This window comes from Acanthaster planci, linkage group LG17 (assembly GCF_054643075.1).
Source record: "Acanthaster planci isolate LZ-2023a linkage group LG17, COTS_SCS, whole genome shotgun sequence".
Classification (NCBI taxonomy): Eukaryota; Metazoa; Echinodermata; class Asteroidea; order Valvatida; family Acanthasteridae; genus Acanthaster; species Acanthaster planci.
This window is the reverse complement of record NC_141793.1, coordinates 2,521,933-2,546,024: the sequence shown is the minus strand read 5'-3', so window position 1 is coordinate 2,546,024 and position 24,092 is coordinate 2,521,933. Positions and strand designations below refer to the sequence as shown.

At 44.4% G+C, this 24,092-nt stretch overlaps 2 protein-coding genes across 3 annotated transcripts in view; both read right to left on the bottom strand.

The window, feature by feature from the left end:
• The window catches only part of LOC147796269 (G protein-coupled receptor 54-like), a 31,399-nt gene extending 30,833 nt beyond the window's left edge, over window positions 1-566 (bottom strand). The window contains exon 1 of the mRNA XM_087148083.1: window positions 434-566. The gene's annotated coding sequence lies outside the window, so the exon portion shown is untranslated. The remainder of the gene's footprint in view (window positions 1-433) is intronic.
• Window positions 1-21,226, bottom strand: part of LOC110982564 (G protein-coupled receptor 54-like) — a 47,733-nt gene extending 26,507 nt beyond the window's left edge. The window contains exons 1-3 of one of the 2 annotated variants that reach the window (XM_087148080.1): window positions 20,722-21,226; window positions 11,746-12,053; window positions 434-631 (exon numbers count right to left, since the gene is read on the bottom strand). In XM_087148080.1, coding sequence (XP_087004206.1) covers window positions 434-631; window positions 11,746-11,807 — 260 coding nt within the window. In that variant the 5' untranslated portion in view covers window positions 11,808-12,053; window positions 20,722-21,226. The remainder of the gene's footprint in view (window positions 1-433; window positions 632-11,745; window positions 12,054-20,721) is intronic. The other variant, XM_087148081.1, reaches the window with a different exon arrangement.
• Window positions 21,227-24,092: the final 2,866 nt, after the last annotated feature.

Sequence of the window (24,092 nt, the reverse complement as noted above, 5' to 3'; positions counted from 1 at the left end):
CGGTGGTATTTGCACGAGCTATGTAGGGAATTGCCCCGTGTCGTTTTCAATTAATAAAACCGGTTGTAATGTCTTTCATGTGCTGTCGACTTTTCAGTGACACCCTCTCAAGAGTCTGTCATATGTCAGAGAAGGTAATTAACGTTTGAAGTCAACATGATATCATACCAGACTGATCAAAAGCCACAAGTTTAGTTAACAAGCAGTATTACTGCAAAGTGAAAAGATCCATCAAGGGCATGAAGGAAACACTGCATCCACAGTACCTCTGATCGAATTGCTGGTAATGGGAAGTGGATAACCTTACACTATTACATCTCCGGTGGCGAGGAGTGCAGGAGGTACTCAACCGATGCCTAATTTGGGACAGACCTAAGTCGACGACCTACAGTTGAGAAATGTTCGAGGCAGCAAGAGTAATTGAGATTCTTACCGGATCAACGAGTGAATCCGCCCGTGAGGTGATGACGAGATCGGCTCACTATCTGGCAGGATATGCCCAATGCACCAAGCTCTGAAGTCTCTGGCAAAGATGATCAGGTGAAACCGACTGGTGCTTTTCCCGGGGTCGTCTCTCCCGTGAACTTTTAGTCCAAGCGTGTCAGTTCTGACGCTCGTGTGAGGGGTTGCTCTGCAGGGAGAGAGACAGAGTAAGGATGGAGGAGACGTAAAACTGGGAAGAAAGTCTAAAATTAACGCTGCTGCAAAGTTGCTTCGGGGGTAGAACGGGAAGTTAAGAAGTCAACTCAAAGACGAGCAAGTGGAAGATCGATGCTCATGGACAAACGAAGTCAGACAGTTGGATAGAGACAGATTTCTTCAGCTAAGAGGCAACAGAAAATGGATGAAAAGGACAAATGAAAGTACTAAGGCAGTGAAGGCAGACTGAAGCTGGCCAGAATGCCTTCCGGCTTAGCCACACCTGAGATAGATGAGTCGATATTAAGCAGCGGAAATAATGACAGACAACTGTAAGCCCCTCCGTGCCTTTAAGTTTAATGATCTGAGTTTAATACGATAGACGTTTAGATCAACCTCCCCATAGGCCTACCGTTTAAACGTTTAGCTAACACTTTACAGACGCTGCCTACCTCGGTTTTTACAAAGGCATACAGAGTTAACATACAAAGCACATGACTGGCCATACGTACCAATTGATGTAGATCGATGTTATAGGGACATTCATTATAAGCAGTTTCTCCGGTTTTAAATTCCTGTTTTAAATTCCAAAAACAAAGTACATGGATGCAGAAAGGAAAACAATCATTGTGCAAAGATAAGGGATGTACATTTAGTAGGACGAGGCTTATTTTTAAGGATGCCAGATCAAGTCGATTATTGTCAAACCTACAAAAAATTGTTTCCGTTTAAACCTTTTGGAAAATCTGTAAACGTTTACTAAACGTTTTCGTTTAAACGTGTAAAAGTCACAGCCTTACTACTGTCCAGCATATTCAATCGCATTCAGGGCCTGGAAAAGAGACCTTATTAGCTTATTAGCTTATTGGCTTATTAGCAACACAGACCTGGCCACGGGAAGCTTGGGTCTGAGCACCGCGACGGATAAGTCATTTTACCGGGGTGGAAGGGCCATTTTAGTGGATCAAGAGCGGGTGTGTTCTACCCAGTCTTCTTTACCCGTGTGCTAAAAAAACACCTCCTCTGATTAGGATTTTTAGTCCCATGCAATCTTGCCCAAGCTGATCCTTTTGGAGATTTGATATTTTGGAATCATCACACTTTTAGTTCGCCTGCAACCAAGAATGAAAGGAGGCATCATTTTATTAACACTGGTGGGGGCGTGGGGTCGCTTGAAATGTAGACTATTCGACCGTCATGCTGGCAAACGTGGAACCCCAAGATATCAAAATTAAGAACACATGATAAAACAAAACGGAGCCAAAAGCTCCTTCACCGTCTCGAGCCAGCACTTGGTCTGAGACGGATTATTCAAAGGTTCCCGGTGAAGTGCCTATCGCCACAGCTGCTTCACGCGCACAACTGGCCACTTGAAGCAAACCGCGTGCAGCTGCATAATGCTGGCCAGGCGCTGGCGCATCAATCACTTCGTGCGCGCACACGCAATTTGCGATCTTCTCCCGAGATCAGATGGTGCAAAGCCTCGATCGTTTCGACTTGCAATTCGTTTCTTGGCAAGGAGAGCTGTGAGCAAAGCTTAACTTCAAGTGACACTGAAGCCAAGCGTGAGGCATTTGAAGAGGAGAGGTTGACGTTCGTTTCCGGCGACCAAAGTCCTTTGCGGAGCAACATTCGCAAAACTTTTGAACGATGGTAGATACACACCAAGTGAATGATTATGGCTTGTCAGATTTATTTGCTTGCCAAGAGGAAGAGAGACTGTATTTTTCACAGCAAACTGATTCGGAGTGCAGCGTTTGGTACGAACATTTAGTGTGTTCTCCCGCCGTCTATTCTAACCTGCCTGCGCGGTTCTACGTGGCACGTGCTGTGTTCCATATAGAAGGGTCCTTCTTTGTTCCTTTAGAGTCGATTCCCCCTCCCCCCAAGTTTATCTAGTCTGGCTGTCCTCCCTACAACCTGTGATGTTATTCATACCAGTCCGGTTCATGGTTCCAGCAGACAAACAGGCCTCCCGTTCCGATGAAGCACTAGCTCCCCCCCCCACACCTCCCTTTCCTCCAGCGACCGCCGGCCGGCTTGACCCGATGAGACGTCCGGACCTCTCGTCCGGGAGTTATTTGCCGTTGAAACAAATTGCCGGGATTGGTTCGGTCATTACCGACCAATTATTCCAAATTGTTAAAGGGGCACAGTCCACCCGAGCACAGGCGTTTCGAAACGTCAGGAGGAAATGGGTATAAACCGTAGAAGCTCCCCCGTAAATTTTGAGCACTCCCCAGAATTGATATAGCTGCATCAATTTAAATACTCCCCTTCGGAGGGCAGAGCCAGTGAGCATTAACGACTTAAAAGGATAAATAACCGCCTTAGTTTATTAATTTGTTAAGTGCTTGGTCAACCCTACCACTACAGATATTCCAAAGATGTCAAGTTTTGATACAGAAAATGAAGAGCATGAAAGGGGTACGGGCAGATCTGGGATTAGTCATTACCAAAAGAGTGCAGAGGGTCACGCATGACAGTTGAGTCAGTGTGTTAACTTTAAACAAATGCGTCCCACTCACAGCAGGAAATCGTGTCTGCTGTTACAGATAGCTCTGTAACGCGTTAAAATTAATGTTGCTTCAGTTGCGTTTGAGCAATCAAGAGAGAAGAATCTTCATGTTATACCAGCGGGTTGGCTAATAAAGAATGGTTAGGCATTAACAGTGAAAAAAGTGCACGACTTGTTGGTTGAGGATCATGTCAGCTCGTCAATATTTGCCCGACGAATTTCCCTTTGCCAACACGCGAAACCTGTCCGGCGCGTGACAGTGCCAGCCTTTTTCCGGGGTTTCAACTTCATCGTATTTTTTAGCCAGATTTCACGGCTCATTGACACGGATACTGACAGCTCTTCAAACATGAGTCGCTGCATGGTTCTGGGAGAGAAGAGTTAAATTCGTGGACGGCTTTCGCCGGGGAGGGCAGCCGGCGGCAGTTCCTATACCCCAGACGCAAATTTCGAGATACAGTGTGGTGTCTGTGGACTTAATGCGATGTTTCCCCACTTCATTTGTCTTCTATGTATAAAAGTTACCATACTAGGAAGTGATACCATTTACGAAGAATTGCACGAAGAGCGAGCTGAGAGCAACGGGGAATACAGAACTGGAATTTGGTGCTGTGGGAGTGTTGGCTTAGTGGCAAAGAACCGACAGATTTTTGTAGCTGACGCCGTTGAGTTAAGATATGCCAGATTTACTTTCATTTTCAAATGTCTGTCTATAACATTTACAAAACATCACGACCATGCTCCCTCCTTTTTCGACATTCATTCTCATCATATTTGCCAACCTAATAGTCAAACCTTACAGCTATAACATTAAGGCAGAGAGGTAGCCAGCTTAAGACAAGGAAACGAAAAGTAAACAAGCCCTGTTGTTTACGGTGTCACAATGGGAGAAGCACATGTAACATACAACATAATAATATACAACAGCCGTATCACTTTCGATGTCGACGAGCACGAGTTTGCTACCATCATTTTTACACCGTAGATCAAGCACCCACACTCCTAACGAGACGGGGGGAATTGAGGAAAGTTAATACAGAGATGGGTTCGTTTCTTGAAAAAAAGGGTCTCTTTGTTTCCAAGGCGCCTATTGACATGAGAATCTCCTAGATTTTCAACATCAAAATGCAATGTAGCGGTAAATACTCGAGTGTACGCGTGAGAAAGACGAAGATAACGTGCAGACCCACAATATGAAATCGAGCGGTTAAACAGCCAAACAAACATCACAATCTGATAAGTTCATTATGGCGCGTACAAAGTCTTCCCTTCTTGGGATAAGGCGCGCCGGCGGCGGCAGGGCAAAGCGGAACTTGAATTCCACGGACCCATCGACTCGGTGCTGATGGGTATTTTTGATAAAGGGCACGGCTGGCAAATTGAATCATCTCGGCGGAAAAGCAACATTATTATCGCAGGCATTTGGCGGGGGACGGGACGACTTTGGCCGCGGTGCCCGAGGACCAAGCGGCCTGCGCAGAAAATATTAATCGCCTGATCAATTCCGTGTTTTCGTATCGAGGTCGCCCGGCGACGAATTTTATCCTCGCTGGGGGGAAATGGTATTTCTGTTCAGGAACGCGTTCCATTTGAAGAGTTATCCCAGCGCGTTGTTCGGATCATGTTGGCCTTCAAAATGAAGCTTGTTACCCGGCTAGCATGGAGTTCCCGCCCGCTAGGAACAGTTGGCATTCCGACACGAACAAATTACGCATTTTAAGGCAATACTGCCGGCACAAAATTTACAGTAAACCAATCGTAGTCTTAACCCCAGGCGTTTGTCGAATTGAATAATAGATGTGACAATAGCTGTATTGGGAGCTGACATTCCGGAGCATTGCATTCAATCAATTAGCAGGAACTGAGTTCCTAATTTCATAATTTTAGTCGTAGTCTCAACTCGAGGCGGTTTCAAGTGGGCTCTTTCAAAATGGTGGGCAGTACGCTGTGGCCCGTAACGAAGGTACCGATATGCATTATGTGAGATCTGTATCTATGCAGTAACCACGCCGTCAACTTAAAGCAATGCAGACGACATTCACCATTATTCGGTTCGGCTAAATTATGGCAGCCACCAACGAGACCATAATGCAATTACACCGTTGAAATTTCCAACCCCAGAGACCCTGACCACCGTCATTAAGCCTCGGACGTTCCATCTCCATGGTAACGCTAAGACATATTTGATCTGAAGAGGTCCCTTATTTTTATTTGCCAATTTTGTAAGAAGAGCTTCTGATCCAGTCACTTAATTCCCACAGTCAGGTGTCCAGTGAAGTGTCGATCAGTGAACGCGGCGAGTGGCAAAAGAGAGTTTGTAATCCGACAGTGAACTGTCGCACTTCCAACTGAAAAGAACCCAATTCATACAGCTATTCAGGGCGGACATTCGTGGGGGGCAAGGGTCATGCATCATCGCCCCCCAAAAAAGGGTTGGCAAAATTATGTTGACAAATAAAAAAAATGGCGCCCCGAAAATTGGGTTCTGGATCCGCCCTTGCAGCTGCGGAGCAGGTGCAGTAGCACACATTGCACATTGTAAGTGACTAGTTCCCCACTTGTTTTTTGATAGGGTCTTTCAGGTTCTGGTCAAATGGACACTTTCAGCTGCTCCATGATGCTTAGAGTTGAAAACAAAACGACTGGTATGAAGCGTACTTTGGAAATGTATAGGCCTTGCGCGCTTAGGTAACGGGGTGTTATTAACCAAAAAGGATCACGAGGTGTTTGTGTCCTTGAGCAAGAGCCTTTACCCTAATGTATACAGATAGATCTACGTCCTGTTTTAATTGAACGTTGCACTGTGCAAAGCTCTGTTGAATGATTACCGGTATAAACGGGCTTTACGCTCCACGAAGAGTTGAACAGATTATAGAAATGATTGCTGATTGGGGGAGAATACTTAAAGGTCTTTATTACAGAATGCTTAACGTTATGACATTGCTATGATATCAATTTGAAAAACGGTAGTTACCTTGGGTTGTGGCAGTTTCGACAGGTTCCAGGGCGAATGTATTAGTTTTTTTTAGCGTCGTTATTCGATTCACGGAGTTCTTGGCGCCAGAGGTGTTCCGTCTCCACGTGCTCGTATGAAATGCATTCGCCGTGCATGCACCACGCCGTTATCCAGGATGGTACCGCCGAGGAGTCTGCGGCCAGTCGACACGTAAAATACTTGTAACGAACTGCCAACCCGCTGGCGCCCCGGGAATAACATACCGCTCGCCGAGCAGCAAGCATCGAATGATGCACGAGCAACCACGCGCCACGCATCGATAGGGCCAATCAGCGAACGGGAGTCGTTAACGAGATAGGGGCGCCGCGCCTCATTGGCGGGTTGTTGCAAGTCACGTAGGTTGTGCAAAGTCTGAGGAAAGAAAGAAGAGATATTGCGAGTTTCCACATGTCGCACTTCAAGCATTGCTTCCAATTAAAGCAAGACTGTCAGAACTTATGCTTAACCAACTGCGTAATATCCAGTTAAGCACGTCGACCGTTTTGAAGTATTCAAATTTCAAATAATGCAGGGCTTGGAAAGATAAATCTGTACAATACTAAAAGCGCTCAGCTACATGGTCGCGAATATGAAAATTATATGTGAATTCTAAATTTTCTGAACGTTTTGTTAGCCAATATGTGATCATCTTCAGTGGATAAAACATAATCTTGTATGTCAGTTTCGTGAGTATGCAAACAAACTGAATTACAAAGACGTGGTAACACTTGGGAACTTGGGGCTGGCTAAATGAGCTGTGGGAAATGTGTTTGTCCAACGCATTGTGGCGAAAAAAATGCGACCTCCTTCCCCTTTGTTCAATTTGGTAGTGTCAATAGCCACACTTGACAACGCCATTTTGCAAAAAGAAACGACGCAGCCATGAACTTGTAAAGTCCAGCCTGTAATCGAATTTATTCTGTTCCGCTTTGTAACGGGGTTTTCAAACAGTGGGAAGTGCGACGGGTGTTTTGCGACCCATTTAGATCGCAGCGAGGCCGCTTTATGGCTGTAGCAGCTCAGCCAGATGATCCGGGTCGAGAAAGCCGAGGTAATTAAATTTCATCTATCTCCACATCTTGAGGCTCAAGGGAAAGAGAAAAGAACACGGTTGTCGTGCGTCTGCCTCTCCAGAGAGACGGCATTAGGCGCAGACGCTACCTCGAGCTGAAAAACATTCGGCCCACTTTTTTACGGTCAGACGACTGTAAACATTGAATGAATGCTCCTTCGACTGATCACCTATACCGCATAGCTTACATTCTGGTACAGCAATGTGTCCACGGCTTAACCCACTCTCTCGGCTATTTAAGCAGCCTTCATATCACATCCATCTAGGATCACCAGTCACAAATTAATTTTCAACCTTGGAATTCCTGACTGAAATAAGAGATAAGTCTACTCCAACCGCGATTTCGAGACGTCTGCGTGTATTTGCCAATCACATTGTCAGCTTCCATGGATATCTGGATGTCTGACGTTGATCTTCGCTGTTGAAATATTGAGTTATTTTGGAATCACCAGGCACACCTTTCCTTCACCTTGGAAACCAAATGGAGGATCTGTCAAACTGAAATTATTTCAAATATAGTTGCTGTTTATCAGGCTGAGATAAAGTTGATGCATGGAAAACGGTATCAAGGAAGCGCGTCGTTTTGAAGTGTATTATCTTCGCCTTTAAGCATCACTTGGCAGAGGCGAACGTGTAGCGATTTGCTGTCGGCGTTATGATCCCGTTTTCCTGAATAATTCCATTGTATCATTAACCAAGAGAGCAACAAAGAATTTCAGTCTGCATGAATTATTCCAGCCAAAGTGAAGAAAAGAGGTAAGAGGGACGACATCCTCTGAAAACGGGTCGTAGAGCTCAATCTTGCATCTCCCCATGACGGAGACTTGGGTGCAGCAACGAAGACCCCACCTCTCTAAATCTGCCCAATAATGAGACCTTTCTGTTGCCCTCAAACGCGGAATCTAGGGGTGCCGTGAGGGTCCTGACCAGAGCTCTTTATTAAGAGAGTTGTAACTCGAGTGTCTCAATCGTTGGAACCAAAATGGTGGGTTAAGACGCCTTTCCATATGCGCGTCAACACTTGCGGCAAGCGTTGCGTATCCGTCAAAATCGTTCCTGGGGTGATTGGACGGCCGAACGCAACGCACACGTGTGTTATGTTAATAGTCCGATTTGAAAGTGAAACCTATAAAGGCATCGTGTACGCAACGCATCCCAAAAACGTACAGAAAGGCGCCTTTACGCGAGTCATTGCACGTGGACAATTAGCACACAACAGCTACAGATATGATGACTGCCATTTTGGTTCCAAAGTCTGAAGTTGGCGCTAATCTCCCTGTGCACAGCTCTAGCCCTGATTTCTCTCGCTTTTCCCAAAGCAAGAGGAACTGCATGTAACTTTTGACTATCCTCTTCCAAAAATCTTAAACAAGTCAGCTTCCTTGCATGCTTCCCCTCCAATGTTCCAGGGAATGAAACATCTTCGATTGCATCAGATTCAAAACGACACGTTGGCCGGTGCTTGTGTCTATACGATTCCTGAGCCTTACTCCCTACCGAAAATATCCCGTGCTGAGCATCTCCGGAATGTGGGACATTATTGGAGGGAGGGGAACGATCCGTCACTGGCTGGGGGGGGGCGCCGTGGACGAAGCCCCACTCCCCTTTGCCTCGTGAAGAATTAATGACAGCGACTCCAAGGAAATATCGAAAGAGGAATATTGAATTGAAGAATCCCTCCCCAAGCAAACAAAACAACTAAAGCCATCAGCTTGGATACACGCTTGATGGTCATGATGTCGAAGTGGTTAACTGAGGGTAGGTACATGTACTCTTCGCCTTGCTCATTTCGAACAGGACCGCCATCCGTTAACCCATTTTCCGGGCAATGGAAATTGTTTTCTTTTATTGACATTAGCCCGAGTCGCGCACACGGATGAAGCACGCTGACTTGAGCGTGGTGCATGGTGGTTAAATAGGCCAGCCCCGATGCCGAAGTTACGCATGGCAAAAGTTTCGAGGGAGAGAAGACCCATCTGGCCCGAGAGACTAATTGTAAGCGTCAAACAATCCTTCATTTGAAGGTGGATACAGAAAATGCGACAGTGTTAATATTACAGCATTTCATCAACAGCCATCCCACGTTCGTTGTAATAAGAACCTATGGCGCAGCGGTAAGCCAAGGATCAACGAGCAAAGCAGACGTTGGCTTATAATGGAAAAAAATTAATGACTGGTTGTGATTTATTGTAAATATCTGGAACGACAGGGGTAATGTTTCAGTTATGTCTATCATGGAGGAAGGAATAACACTGAGCCTTGGTTGAAAGTATCATGCCGCTGGCTGTCGGCTATGACCTATTTCAAAAGACCCGTACATGCAGCATATGTACATATTGTGTTTTCCCCAACTGCATGCAGCAACATGGTTTGGACACGGCTGGATAAAACGCCACTCCGGTCACTCGCCACCTCTGCCGATAGACCTCGTAGTTTTTGTATAGAACACCAAGGCTAGGTAGACACTGAAGGTACATAAGGCGAATGCTAGAGGGAAGTGTGGAAAAGACAACTGTACATACTCATTGAGAATTTAAGAAGTATTCCTGGCGGCATAGAGCTATGCTCGAAGCAGATTGTGTAAATAGGACGTCGGGAAAGCGCACCCCGGGGCAACAGGTCACTGTATCTACAAAAAATGGCGCGTGTGGAAAAGCTACTTGCATCCAGCTCTCTATTCCACACATGGGCATCGCTGGAATGGGCGACGGAAAACCAGATTCCCCCTCCCCACCTGTCTCGACACCTCGACAGGAAGAGTATACAAAGGTGGGAAAAAAAGACATCCAAAAGGTCTCCTGGTTTTAACTGTCCTCCGGTGTGTTGGTGATTTCAGGATTATCTACAAGTACCCACTGCAAACGCAGACTGAAAAAAGTTGGGTTTTTAATCCCTTTTTTCATGTGGCAAGTAGCCACTAAATCCATACATGACAAACGACACTCTGCGAAAAGAAAAACCGGAAAGCCGTAGGGAACTCGCACTAAATCAAATTATCCTCTCCAAAAGAAGACACGGGAAGGTGTCAGGACCAAGCAGGCCCTATGATTATGCTAACCCTTTGACTGGAAAACACTTCAATATTTCACAGTGGCCTGTTCGAAAGTGCTATTGAAGACATAGATATCTAAGTGGTATTTTCGTACGCTTGACTCTTGAATCACGTTGGGGTCCGATACACAACTGTATCAAATTAAATGTGTTTGCAAAGGGATTGAGAGGGATATTGAGAGGAATGCTGGATACTTAACATGGCAGTAACTGGCACCCTCAATCCTGGCTGGAAGTGATTATCCAATTTTACCGTCCGCTTCTGTCAATCTTCAAATGTAACAACATTCAGGCATCCAACTTTCGTAGAGGAGCGCGCGTGCTGACCAGCTGGACGTGCTGAAAAGTGAGAACAGTTTCGCGCAGAGATATAAAAATAACCAAGGCAGGGCAAGCGGTACCCCCCAGGAATCCGGGACTGGTTGCGAGGGACAGCGGTGCCTCTGCCCGGATGATATGCGCGGCGAGCAAATCACCAGACTCCCCGGACCAAACTATGCCGGAAATGCGGGGGCCAGGTGCAGGCGCCGTCAGAGAAAGGACGAGCCCCGCGGACCCAAATTATGCCGGGACAGGCCGCTGCGCTTTCATCCCACTTCCAAAGTCACCGCGAAACGGCGGTCGCCTGCAAATACCTGATCAGTGAATTGACTTTTCGAAGTTTACAAAAACGTGTCAGATAGCTCTGAAGACGCACCGTGATGAGTTTTTATGTCCCGTGAACTCTAATTGTACTTTTTCGGTATTTTAGTTGAACTACCAAAACTTTAATGCAGCATTACGCAACATTACGAGGCATTTCTACAGAGGGCACTCTCGTGATGAGACAAAATGGTTCCTCCATTAGTTAGCAACTCTAATTCCTTTTGCAGCATCAAAGCATTTCAGTTATTTGTACCGAATTGATCCGTGCACTCAGCAGCGACTTCTCAGAACTAATTACAACAAAACTAGAGGAGCGCGAGTCAAATGTGATGACTTTTCAATCAGCCTGCTGGCTACGAGCGAAAAAAAATCACGCCAGCACGCGGTGAACGCCGAGTTGAGAAAACCGTGAGAAATGAAAGTGCGCGTGGCTGTCCAGTGCTAGCTTCCAAATCAAGAAACACTGATGGGAAAATATGCTTCTGGGGGTCGGCAACATGACCACAGACCTCCATTCTGATTCCAAAAACCATTTGTCAAAACACATCACCGAAGTGTCGAGATTTACTCCCTCTCTTTTCCCCCAGAGGTTTTCTACGAAAATTTTAGCTGGAGGGTTTAATTATTGTTCCGGGGTTAATACCCGATCAATCTGTCCTTCAAGTACATCTGTTCAGGGTGGAGAAGGCCACTCTGTCTTCCCTTGACAGAACCAATGCGCTTCAGGGTGTTCATCGGTATGTTGATCTAGACAGCTTTCAAGTCACTTGTTGCAACACACACCTAAAACACTGAGCTGCACCAATATCTTTCTGCATACGTTACCTTTCTTGTCTGTACGTCATGCTTCCTCCCTTCACGGTGCTAGCTCCTCCTTCCTTGTCCATGACGACTTCCCTGGACGTAGATGAGAATCAGGCCGTGTCCGAAACGGGCTTCCAGAGCTACGGCTAGGTCTATCGTCTGCGCGCTTCCACGCATTTCTAACGGAGCGAAGACCTAGACCTAGCTCTAGACAACAGATTCGGATGCAGCCTCATCAGTCTGTTTGCTGCTGAAAAGTACTGCCCTGGGGTCTAGCTGCCTGTGCTTTCGTAACAATCTTATTTCTCTTCACCACCGTCCTGGTGACTCTTTAGCAAAAAGATGAAAACCGAAAAACGAGGTGTTACAAAATGTATACCGCCTATTGACTTCATACGCTTCGCACGTCATCGGTTCAGTCACCATTTGTCTACGATTTCAGTCGATTTGTTTGTCTTTCTACCGAACATTACTACCAATTTCACATATTACAAAACCTGCGATGTTAAAATGGTATTAATTCAACATCCTGCTTGTCTCATAACACGATGCAAAATAAACACTACAGTTTTAACTACAGGGTATAGTTTCTGATAAGCCTTTTGCGAGTTAAATTTGAATAAGGTCTGGCACACTGAGTTCTTCAAGTTCACGCGAATATAACCACATGCATTGTCCACACCAAAGACACTGTTGCTATACCTCGTGGTTCGGGGCGAGCTTTTGTATAATTGCACAAGAGACGCCTTTCACCAATACACTATTTTCACTGGATAAAGAGGGTACCAGGGGACCATTCCATTCCGGAGATGGCGGTCGCTTTGCAAAAGCTTGCCCCGAATCATGTGTATATGAAATCAGATAACACAATGTACCAGATTTTATTCAATTTTAGCTCGCAGAAGGCTTATTGGATCCCTGTTCCGCCTTGGTCTCTCATTCAGCCCTGTTCATCATCGCCAATCTGGATACTTTTCATTCCGTTGTCTGTCAATCCACTGAGAGCTGCGCGCGTGTCTGGCCGGCGGCCATTTCGTTTGAGCCCTCTCCCCATACCTCGCCCAGGAATTCAAAGAGCCACACAGCCCCACGTGAAATAATCGCTCTGCCTGACCTTTACACCCCACTCCTCGGTCATAAAAGAACGGGCAGCTGCCGTGCGATATCATCCGGACAATCCGACACATAAATCTTCCAGATTCCCACTCCGCGTGAAGAAGACACGCAACCCAAGTTGCAGCCAATGATGAAATAAAAGCTAACACCCAAATCCACCGCTAAACTACATCGTCTCTATCTGGCCCTTAATCCAATCCAAACATTCACCGACGCGTGACGTCTTCATCCATGGGTGTAAATCCCGGAGGGATCGGGGTATATATCCCCACATTTTTTTTTTACTTTGGAGGATGGGCTATTGAATCATCCCCAACACTTTTCTGTGGGTAAGCAAAAAATTAAAGATGTACAGATGTACATCAATATCACGAACATTTATCTCAATATAGAGTCATATGGTGTCAACCCCCCCCCGGCAGCTTTTCAAATTTTCATAGCCGGGCAGGTCATCCCCTAATCATTTTCCATCCACCATCCCCCCAATTTCTGGCACACATTTTACGCCGCTAGTCACCTTCCCTCCTTGTAAAAAACTAAATGATTTAATTTTGACACGAAAGGAAAAACACGCACGAGTATAAGGCAAGCTGTGCTTGTCAATCTTTTCAAAAGTGCAGTTTTTGAGTTTGGCACATTCGACTATGCACTAGAGAAAAAAAACTTTCGCAAATATATAACATTCTGAGATTCCAATTAAAATAATCCCTTACCATTTTAGAATTTATCCGACAAACAACAGGTTTGCAGAGACTAAGAGAAACTCTGAACACATGTTTCTGTCCAGGGGATTCCACAGAAAAGTGACTCGCGGAGAAGTCCTCTTGAAAAATCTCCCACAACCATTCTGGTAACAGCAGGCATCAAAACAAGCATGATGGGAGTGGATGCCATTGTCGATGTTGAATGGTTATTCCAAGGTCACAAAGGTCAAGTAAGGTCAAATTTGGCACTTTGGAATTAGTGACGTAGTTTTCATCTGAAACATCAGATCTCTCAATAAACACTTTAGTTGTTTGAGGGCTCCAAGGTCATATCTAGTTAAATAGCAGGGTTTTTCCATTACGCAACGGCATGGCAACAGGACAAGCAAACAAAAGTATACTTAATTATTTGCACACCGAATCTTTTTCTAGCCATTTACCAGAATTTCATACATACAAATTTACAACAGTGATATGTGAGTAAATAAATTACCTGGGACAGCCCCTCTCTTGAAACTTGGTTTTGTGTATACAAAAAAGCATATGAAATATATCGGCCATTTTCTTGTCTTACCAAGCAAGATGCAGTTGCCAGTCAACAAGCATCTGAATTAGTATTGTCACTAAATCATGAAGATTTGTAATATGAGATCACTTAGAAAACCCCGTCTCTGTGTTCAGCTAATTAAATGAACTTGTCAGAGAACGAAGGATGGGTTGACAGGGGCCACTCGTCTTGTGTGGTGCATCGGTTATCCGTCGTGTCAGATTACTCTGAGGTCTTGTCCCTTGCGTTTATATCTTTAATGAACTGATCAGAAAGGAAAACAACGTGTCACCAGCATGACACCTGCTTTTCAAACACAGCATTTATCATTGCGTGAGAACACTTTCACTACCGGTTTTTATGGTCCACCACCAGGAAATCTGACAAGACACTTTGAAATGGTCCTCTTATGCGACATCGTGGTGCCCGACTTTCACAACAGAAATCTCATCTATAACTCAATTTTCGGGTCAAACTCAAGGGTGGCATCCTCATCTTCTCCTCTATCCTTAGACTGATTGATCTAACCAGGTTGCCTGCTTTTACTCGAAAATGCCTTCCTCAGTGTAACTGCCATTTCGGCTGGTCCACACTTCCTTGGCTAACGTGGAAATTTGAAATCGGGCTCCCTGGTTTTTCATACTGCTGGTATAGTTCTTCCCGCCTAATGTGATTCAGAACGAAATTTACTCTACCAAGTAGGCCCTATGGCACCCTTTGATGACACATTTTATTTCCAAGTACGTTTGCATAAAATTCAAATTTTTTACATCTTTCAGATTACAAAGCTAAATATCCCCCTTGCCACTACTACTTGGAAAAACAATGTCGAGTCAGGAAAAGTTATTATTCCGATCAGACGAGTTGTATCCGCCGAGCGTTGATCTGCTTGGCGGGGTGCAGAGTCTGAACTCCGCTGTGATTTGCCCTCGGACTGTTTTCCTTGTTTTTTTTCATGGGCGAAGCGGGTGCCGTTTGAAAGCATGAATTTTTTTCACATCCGGTGCGCAGACGAACAGGAGAGAGATACAGCCCGTTTAAGTTAGAAACGTTTTTTAAGACCTTGTTTACACTTTATCTTGTTGCGGTTGATAACCTCTGAGACATGCGTGGTATTCGTACTGTGCATGTGAAGTAAAATAACCCCGGCTGTCACCCGGAAGTACTGAACCATCTGTGCACATCATACTTAATGGTTTTTATAACATCTGGATTTCAGTTTTGTGTTATATTTATACTCCGCGAAGCAGGTGTATGACGTATGATATCCCATGAAATATTTGTATTTAAAATGTGAACTTCTTTTTAAGCATAGATTACATTTAGTAAGCAAAGTTTCAAACCAAATTAAGCCTCATGAACAGAATACCAATTTAGACAGGTTTGACTGCACCTGGAAAAACACATAAAAAGCTAAATGCGAAAGACAGTGAAAGAAATATTTGATATTGTGAGTAAACAGTCCGAGGAAATGACTAGATACTAACCCGTGAAACCTGGTCTGCTATTTTTCGAAAAACAAACCGCGGCTATCTCAAGCGGTCGCGGGTTCTCGCGTCGGAAGAGGCATGAGCACTGAAATTTAAATGGAAGATTCCTGCAATTAGGGAGATGTCAGACTAACCCAAAGCACTTGTCCTGAAGGACCAGTGCCTTTCCTGGGTCAGAATGATGCGAAGATTTGTCCGTGTTTGGCCCAGAAAGGCGGAAGGGGGGGTGGCATTAGGTAGTGACTTCCCAGCAGGCAACATTGCCCGAGCATTGCAAGAGAAAACGTAGCCCCTGGTTATAGCCCCTTTGTAAATACGGCAGTAGGGGTATAAAAGTCCTCGCCGAGAAAAACATCAATTATTTCCAACATCGGTATAAGACATCCCCAAAGTCGGACACATCATCAGTCAAATGACAAGAAACGGCTTTAAGAAAACCCCATTTCGGTAAAAATGAAACAAAGTTTACGATTCTAAACAGGTTCTTTTTTCGGTATACCTGAAAGATCACAAAACGAAAAACAACCCAAAACATTACTTTCTTGATCGCCGACGTTGCTGGGACAAAATAATTCGCCTTTTTCGGTGCCCTGTGAATTTAAGGTGTTAGTATTGTTGTTTGAGGCCCGCGATGAGTAATTTGAGCCGGCAAAACTGAAAACCAAAAGAAAAAAAGTAACTCGATAACACCGGCTGCCGCTTCACAAATTACAAAAAAAATTGTATGGGAGAAACCACAGACTCGCCGCATTCACCCTGGGAAATCAGGGTATGGAAACTGCATGTCAGAAACATGGGCGGCAAACCTTTCAGCCTTTCTCTTGCTCTGCGCGTGTTTATTGTTAATTTGCTCGTGCTCTATTTTTTCGCCTATAAGCTTTTTACGAGTTAATATGAATAAAATCTGGTACACTTGTAAAGCTTGGTTTCCATGTCGACGTCAGAAACGCAGAGAGCAATGCAACTAAGACGCAAAACTGCAACGCGGACAAATGGAAACATGCCAAACGGGAGTGTTGCTGACAACGAAAACAAGTCCCCAGACGGATCGGCAAAGTTGAGCCCGGTTCAACTTTGCCGACTGTCTGCGTCAAGTCGCTGAGTGTAGGCCTATACAAACACGCACTCTCGCATGACGGGCTTACAACCATGTTTCTCTCGCTTAGTACCACTCATTTTGCCAATTTTCCCCGGATTGTTAGCATGTGCAGCCCGATTCGTTCAAAAAATAGCTGACCATTAACAAATTACATCAAGCTTGAGTATCAGTTTGTCTTCAAGAGGCCACATTTCGAAAAGGCATTCGGGGGGATATTTCAGTTTCGGGCGCCATTTTTTGGGTGGAATGACGTCGCACAGCGTCTCTTCCGCGACTGTCTGCGTCCCGACGTCTTGCGGTCCGTCTGCATTACAAACGATCGTATGGAAACCAGGCTATCTAACTGCTCATAAACATTATTTCAGTACCCCAGACTGAAGACACTTGATATACTGTGTGATTCGAAGCAAGTACTGCATAGTGACCACTCCCTCTGGAATGGACTGGTTCCTTTTTGCCATTGTGTATTGGTGCAATGCGTCTTTTATGCAACTAAGCAAAAGCTTGCCCCGAATCACGAGTTACAGCAACGGTATCTTTAGTATGGAGAATTCAGTTATGTTCACGTGCGGCAGCTTTTATTCAAATTTTACTCGCAAAAGGCTTATTCGAGATGGGTGATTGGACACAGCTCTGTCACCTCTGTTTTTGCACCCGCTGTTGGTCAATTATTTTTGATCCATTTCGTTTTGAGGCAACTTGTATTTTCCAGTATCATCGCCTATTTCCAGCGTGCCCATGAAGATCCAATACATTGCGCTCCATAAACCTAACACATAATGTGTGCCTTTTTCTTTGGTCCCCGGCGGGTTGTGAAATCGCTCTACAAGCTGCTTAGCCATGATTTTAAAAAGGAGTTCACGACACCTGTATTTACTGTACAGCAAAATTACCGGGTGGGTTGGATTTTCCGTACCACTGCTTGAGCGGAAATTGATTCCACAATTCGCCATAGTGATTGGTGGGCTTCCTCTCATCGGGGAAACCCATTAACGTTTTGGCGGGATGGCGAGGTATGAAGCCGACATATATTGGTCTCGCTTCTTTGTGCGTTTTCCTCTAACTGGTCGTGCAATCATTCATAATGTCATTGCAGGCACAAGAAACATCAATAGAAATAAATTATCACAAATGATGTGAGTGGCGTCCACATCATAAATATGTTTCCTGGCTCCAGTCACACATGCACGCATTCGAGTTTGAACTCGTTTCAGGATGTACTAATCCTGCTGATTGTTTATTTTTAAACTCATCTTCACTGCGCTCAATTTCCGTCTAGAGACCTTTAGCATGAAGCAGCCATCTTCCTTTTTACATTTACAATGTGACACAGTGTATTACCAAACTGAGGCTGAAAGGAAAAACTAGTCTGATCCCTTTTATAGTGCGTGAAAGTGTATTACTATTGTCAATGTGTCTATAGGGAACAAGACAACATGGCAGCATCATGACAAATATCAATAGGCATTCAGATGTGTTTGTTATTAACACATCCAAAAATCCACATTAAAATGGCGATATTCATTAATAAAACATACCACCCAATCATTCAATTAGGTGGACCTTGGTTTAAGGAAGTTGTACTTCCAATTTTTACTTTCCTTCCCGACTATGTAAGAGAAATTCATCACTTGGTGCATGCAAAATAATTACATGCACCTTAAATGGACAAAAAGTAAGTTACACGAATTATAAAACAAAAGACTGAGGCATTAATTCCTTTAAATTTTTACATTTTTGAGATCTAATTTCTTCAAAAGACATTCTTTAATGACGCATGATACACATGTATTCCTTTTGACAAGAATGTGGACTCCTTGTGATCTCGTCAAAAGGAAAGGTTATTTTTTGTGTACATCCAAAGTTCTTTGGAATTTAGGTGACAGAATTATTTTGTATCAAAAAAGGAAAGCCGCCCATTAGTAAATTCACTTAAACTTTATGTTCCTGGCACAAAGGGGCTTGGGCGATATGCAATGTCTTCGCTGGTGATTTCAATCACAATGGGAAGTACCTACCCTGAATTTTCTTTTTATTCAGATTCACCCTACAAAATGATAAATGAACCCTACCTAACCATAAATGAGTAACGATTTGTCTGAATTTAACCAAATTAGTAACAACCAATGTCATAGAATTGATTGCCTGCGCGTTTCTAAATTGAAAATGTGGTCCACTTTGCAAGGCCCACTCTAGTTTCCATTCCACTCAGCGCGCGCCGGAAAACTGACACGGGGCCACGTTTCTCAGTTCAACTTGCCCCGTTGCCTCTGCGCAAGAAATAACCCTATAAAGAGCGATCGTTTCGTGGGTACTGAAGCGCTTGGCATTCCCGCAACCGCGCGCGGAAAAGCCCCATCAGTTAACACACAAACGACCCCGGAAAGTGGACAGTTTTGTTACACCGTCAAAAACCCCGCTTTCGGTCCACTCTGTACCGTCACATTACTCCCTTACGTGTGTACACCGTGAATTCATAAGAAATTAGCCTGTGTGCGCGTTTCTTCATAAGTACAGTACTATTTGTACGTTTTTAAACACAAGTAAGTGCCCCATGTGATTTCTGAATGAGTTTCCATTAAAATTAATGTTTTTCCCTACGAAAACTATAGTAGACATATCAACTAAGAGGTACGCACCGTGTGCAACGCTAACATGAGCATTTTCTTCATGCAACTCCTTCGCTTGCCTACTGTGTCAACGCGAGTTGTGACAATGTCCCCATTTCCATGTATCGGGCGACAAGGATTTCCCCAACAGTTGGGCGGTTAATTCTTATTTGTTACAAATACAAAATCCCCAGAATGACACGCTAATGTCTGTTCGACGAGAAACCTCCATTTTACCCCACTCTGTATATGAACGTCTCGCCGTTGCCTGTGTGCACACGACGGCTGGACTTCGCCCTTCGTCTAGCAGGTTCTCTTGGCGACGGCGCATTGCCATGTCTTAGTGCACGAACGAATTCTCCCCTGTGACAAGACGGGCTGTGAAAATGTCATCAATTCCCGATATCGCGAGAGAAGGGGATTCTCCAACCGTTGGGACATTAAGTTGCATTCACTTCATGACAAGAACCCCTCAAGAACACGCTCGCGTCCGTCCACCGAAAAACCTCTGTTTCAATCCACTGGGCGCGTAAGTCGTCCTGCAGTTTTTCTATTGAAGAATACTGTCAGAAAATCAACCGTTTCCGTGGTACAAAGTGGATCAAAGTGCCAACTGATTTGTTGTCGTCCTAATGAGCCCGTTCAGATTTAAATTGTGCAGAAAAGAAAACACATTGGCAACCCGTACATGTTTTCAGTCCACAAACAAGCAAATCCCCTGCTTGATAACACTCGAATGTCACTATTGCATCGAAGGCACTCCTTGTGTTTAGGTACTGGAGAAGACTTGGCTAAGCAAGCGTTACGGCAAGTCCATGCACGCAGTGCGTTACGGCAATTCCATGCACGCAGTGCAATGGTATTTGTTCTATGCACAAAACCCACTGGACAACCGCTACTAATCACAACAAACTTGAACTCGAAATTTGGTAAATATGTTATGCACGCGTACTTTATTCGTGGCCACTTACGAGTAGTACCCCACCAAAAGACTCAAAATTTCAGGATACAAGACGACTGTAAAATCGCCCCCTACGACACGAACTGTTTAGCCCGTGGTTTATTGTACACAAAATCGCACATAAAACCCCTAGTAGCGTTCGGCTGTTTAAAACCTCAATTTTGCACCACTTTCTGCATTGACTTACCAAGGCAGGTTATGCGTGCACGCACGTCGAACGTGAACTCAATATGCTATCCCTTTGTTGACTACGCTTCACGTATCTCGCCCACGGTAAACACACGCCAGATAATCAGCCATTCTGACGGTACACAAAGCTAGCGCTGAGCCATTGGTTCTCAACACGTACATGGACACCCAACATTGGCCACAACGCGTTTCCGAATGCGAAAACGATCCGTGCCAACATAGCAGGCATATCACAGGTCAGCCCACACAATTACAGTGTTTCCCTGGTTCCCGCGTGCTCACCTGCTTGTATGAAGTAATCTCCTTACCGGGGACGGCCGTCTGTAACTTATTGTGGTGTGTAACTGAGGCGCTGGCGGCTACACAGTGTCATGCACTGTACACTGAAAAGTCTCCGTACAGACTCGCTGTTGAATTACCACAATTCACGTTGAGTCTTAGGCACAATTTTGCTGCAGAAGAAAACAGCTAGGATGGCGTTCTGTGTGAACCCCGCATGAACTACTTTTCTCCACTTCTATTCACGTCCGCTAAGGATTATGACATTCCAGGTGTATGTGATGCATACATGTAGAAGCATGGTTTGCGTTCCTTCCTCCATCGTTGAAGCAACACGTTGAAGTGCAGTAACGGTTCCCGTGTAATAAAGAAAAATCCTGTTAGCAGCTTCATTTAAATTGAAATCATGTTGCACAGTTTTCACAAAAGTGAATCTGAAAATACACCTGACGCCTTGTTCAGCTGAGACTGGAACTTTGTGGAAGGTGAAAATGCAGACATTTTTAATAACACGTCACTGATTATGAGCCTGCTGCAAACTCGCTAAAAAATTGTAACAGCGCCCTCTCTTTCAAACTAAAGCGATGAAGACTTCGAGAGATTACACAGCCTCAGAATGTTGTTCTCGTACAATTATTGTGGACAACCAGAAAATCCAAAGCCATTGCTGCTATGGCGGGTGATACACACAAGCTATCATGCCTTTTCGGCCAATAGGGTGTCGTGATTTGCCAAAAGCATGCGCGTGTCAAGCTTAAAAAATGCGTAAAATGTCACCCCATGCGCAATGGTGCCACGCCTTCTCAGGATTTATAAATACCCTTTCAATCAGTGCATTTTCTCACATAAAGTCGGGGCCGAGTCTCATTGTGAACTCCAGGCCTAGGAATTCCCTCTCCCGTAACACAAACCCATTATTGCCCCAAAATGTTGGCCAAGTCTTTGAACATTTATCGGCCTTACCTTAAAAACGCACTCACGGGAACTACATGCATATATAATAAGTTTCCGCGCATTGTTTTGAACAGTGCATATTAAAGTGCAAGAGAATAGGCACGGTCAACCTGGGGCTGGAGAGATGAGTGACGATTCCGAAGTCATCCGATTTGCTTTCAAGGACCGTCTCCATAACCCATCTTTAATAATCATCAGTTCCTAAATTTTCACTCCACTGGCGCGGCAGGCCTTTACTATGTTGATACCGGGCTTACAGAGGGGATTTACATAATACTCAGTATTGCATTACAGAAACGTGATGCACTGTCGATGAAAGCCCATTAGTTGATCGGCACTGTTGTCATTCCTAACAGAGCACGGAGGACCTCGAAACATTTTCGTATAGTCAGGCAAAGAGATGCACTGAACTGAAATTACATGTATCTAGTTTTCTTTCGATCAGCTATGGGAGCAGTAAACATGGCATGTTATTCGGCCCGCGGTACGGTGGGGCTGAAATTAAGAAGGGAAAATATCTCCAGATGTTTGTGGCAAAAAAAGCCTGCAAGGGCGCACTGGTTCCGAGAATGGCGGGGTCAAGACAGCCGTCTCTCGGTGCAAGATTTGTTACTGCGAATCCTGAAAGAAGAGCGTCACCAAAAAAGGTGATCAATTTCGCAAATTGGCCTCCTGATCGCCCGGGAAAAACTAGCTCGGATTTCTCGTCGCATCCCGCATCCCACGATCTTAATGTGAGCCTCGCGTGTGGCTCGTTGGTCCACTCCTCACGTGTTTTTCAGATCATCAGCGAGGGCTTAAAAAAGTGATGATCATTGAAGTGCAGTGACTGTGGCGTTGTTTGTTTATACACGAGATGGGAACAAAATGTTAATGGATGTGACTGATTAGAGGGAGGAAATGCGAAACTTCATCATTTCCTTGACATAAATTTGAGTTTCGAGGACTCAGTTTCTCCGCTGGAACAAAACAAAATATGACTTTCATCATTGCATTATGTTTTCGAAACAGATTACAATTATAATCGTACTGTTATGAAAAACCTTCATTTTTACCCAAGGAAATATAACATATGAAAAACATTTTACTTTTATCAAATGTTTAATAAATCATACCCAATGATCACTCAGAAGACGACAAAAGTAATGCCAAAAATCCATCAATGTAGTGCACTGGGTAGTGCAAGTAATTAAGTCACTACCGAATCAGGATGAGACATTTGGGTGTCACAAAACAACACCAGGGGCGGTCGTTTCGATTTTCAAAATTACCTCACGAAATATAAAGCACAGGGGACTCGATTCACGACATGGGCGTCAAGTCGCAAGGAGGGGAAAAAAATTAAATCACAAATGTGGGAAAACGAAAGGAAGAGAGATGAAAAGCGATCAGAATCACCCATTTTACTTGAAAAAAACCTGTCAAAATTGACTAACTCCCACTGTTCATGGTTTATCACTTCTTAACTCATAAGTGCCACCCCCCTCAAAAAAATCTCACCCTCCCAGAAAAACGTGGTTTGCCCCCCCCCCCATCCCCGGAAAAAAATCTTGTGTGATGCCTATGCATCACGGGCCAAAATAGTTTTGTTAAACTGGAGACAAAAACGTTCAAGTATTGCTGCTTATACATGTAGATGTACAATGCATGGAAAATCTGTGTCCACTTCTTCCAATCAGTTCAATCAGCGTTTCTTTATTTTCATGATTTTTTCATAAAAATAGTATCCACTCGTTTATCTCATCCTGAACCACTGATGTATTGCCAGGCCCCCTCATTTAATCCTCTCTCGCAAAGGTTCTTACCCAATCCCCCAAAACATCGTTTATTTTGACGTTTCCCTTCTCATAAACATAAACACAGCAGACCCGATGAAATTTCACGTCCGCAAGGGGATAGACTTGTTCTAGTCACCCGGTTGCGGCTAACTGGGCGATGTAATCATTGCCGGACTAAACCTCCAACTACTTACGTTGCGTACGTTAGGCGTCACAGAAAGCCATACAACGACAAACGAAGGGTATAATCTTAATGTGATTGTGAGAAAGAAAAGCCGTGTCATTTATCGAAAACATCGTAAACATCGTGAAGCATTGGCGTGATGCAGTTTATAAAATGTATTGTCAAGAAGCACCTTGAAAGAAACAAAGTGTGTGATTTGCCATGAAGATTTGATTTTCAAAGTGAGCACAAGTAGAATGAGATCTTTTGAAATATTCTGTAATGTAAAAATCTAGAGTTTAAAAAGTTTTTAACTGTTGTAGTGGAGTGGGCACGAGTAGTGCAATTTTATTTATATAATACTCTCTTTCCGGAAAAAGAAAGGAGAGCCCCAGGTCTTGTCAGTGCTAATCCCCCCCCCCCAAAAAAAAATTGTGACAGTTTTTGAGACTGCAAAGTACGGGGAATATTACATACTT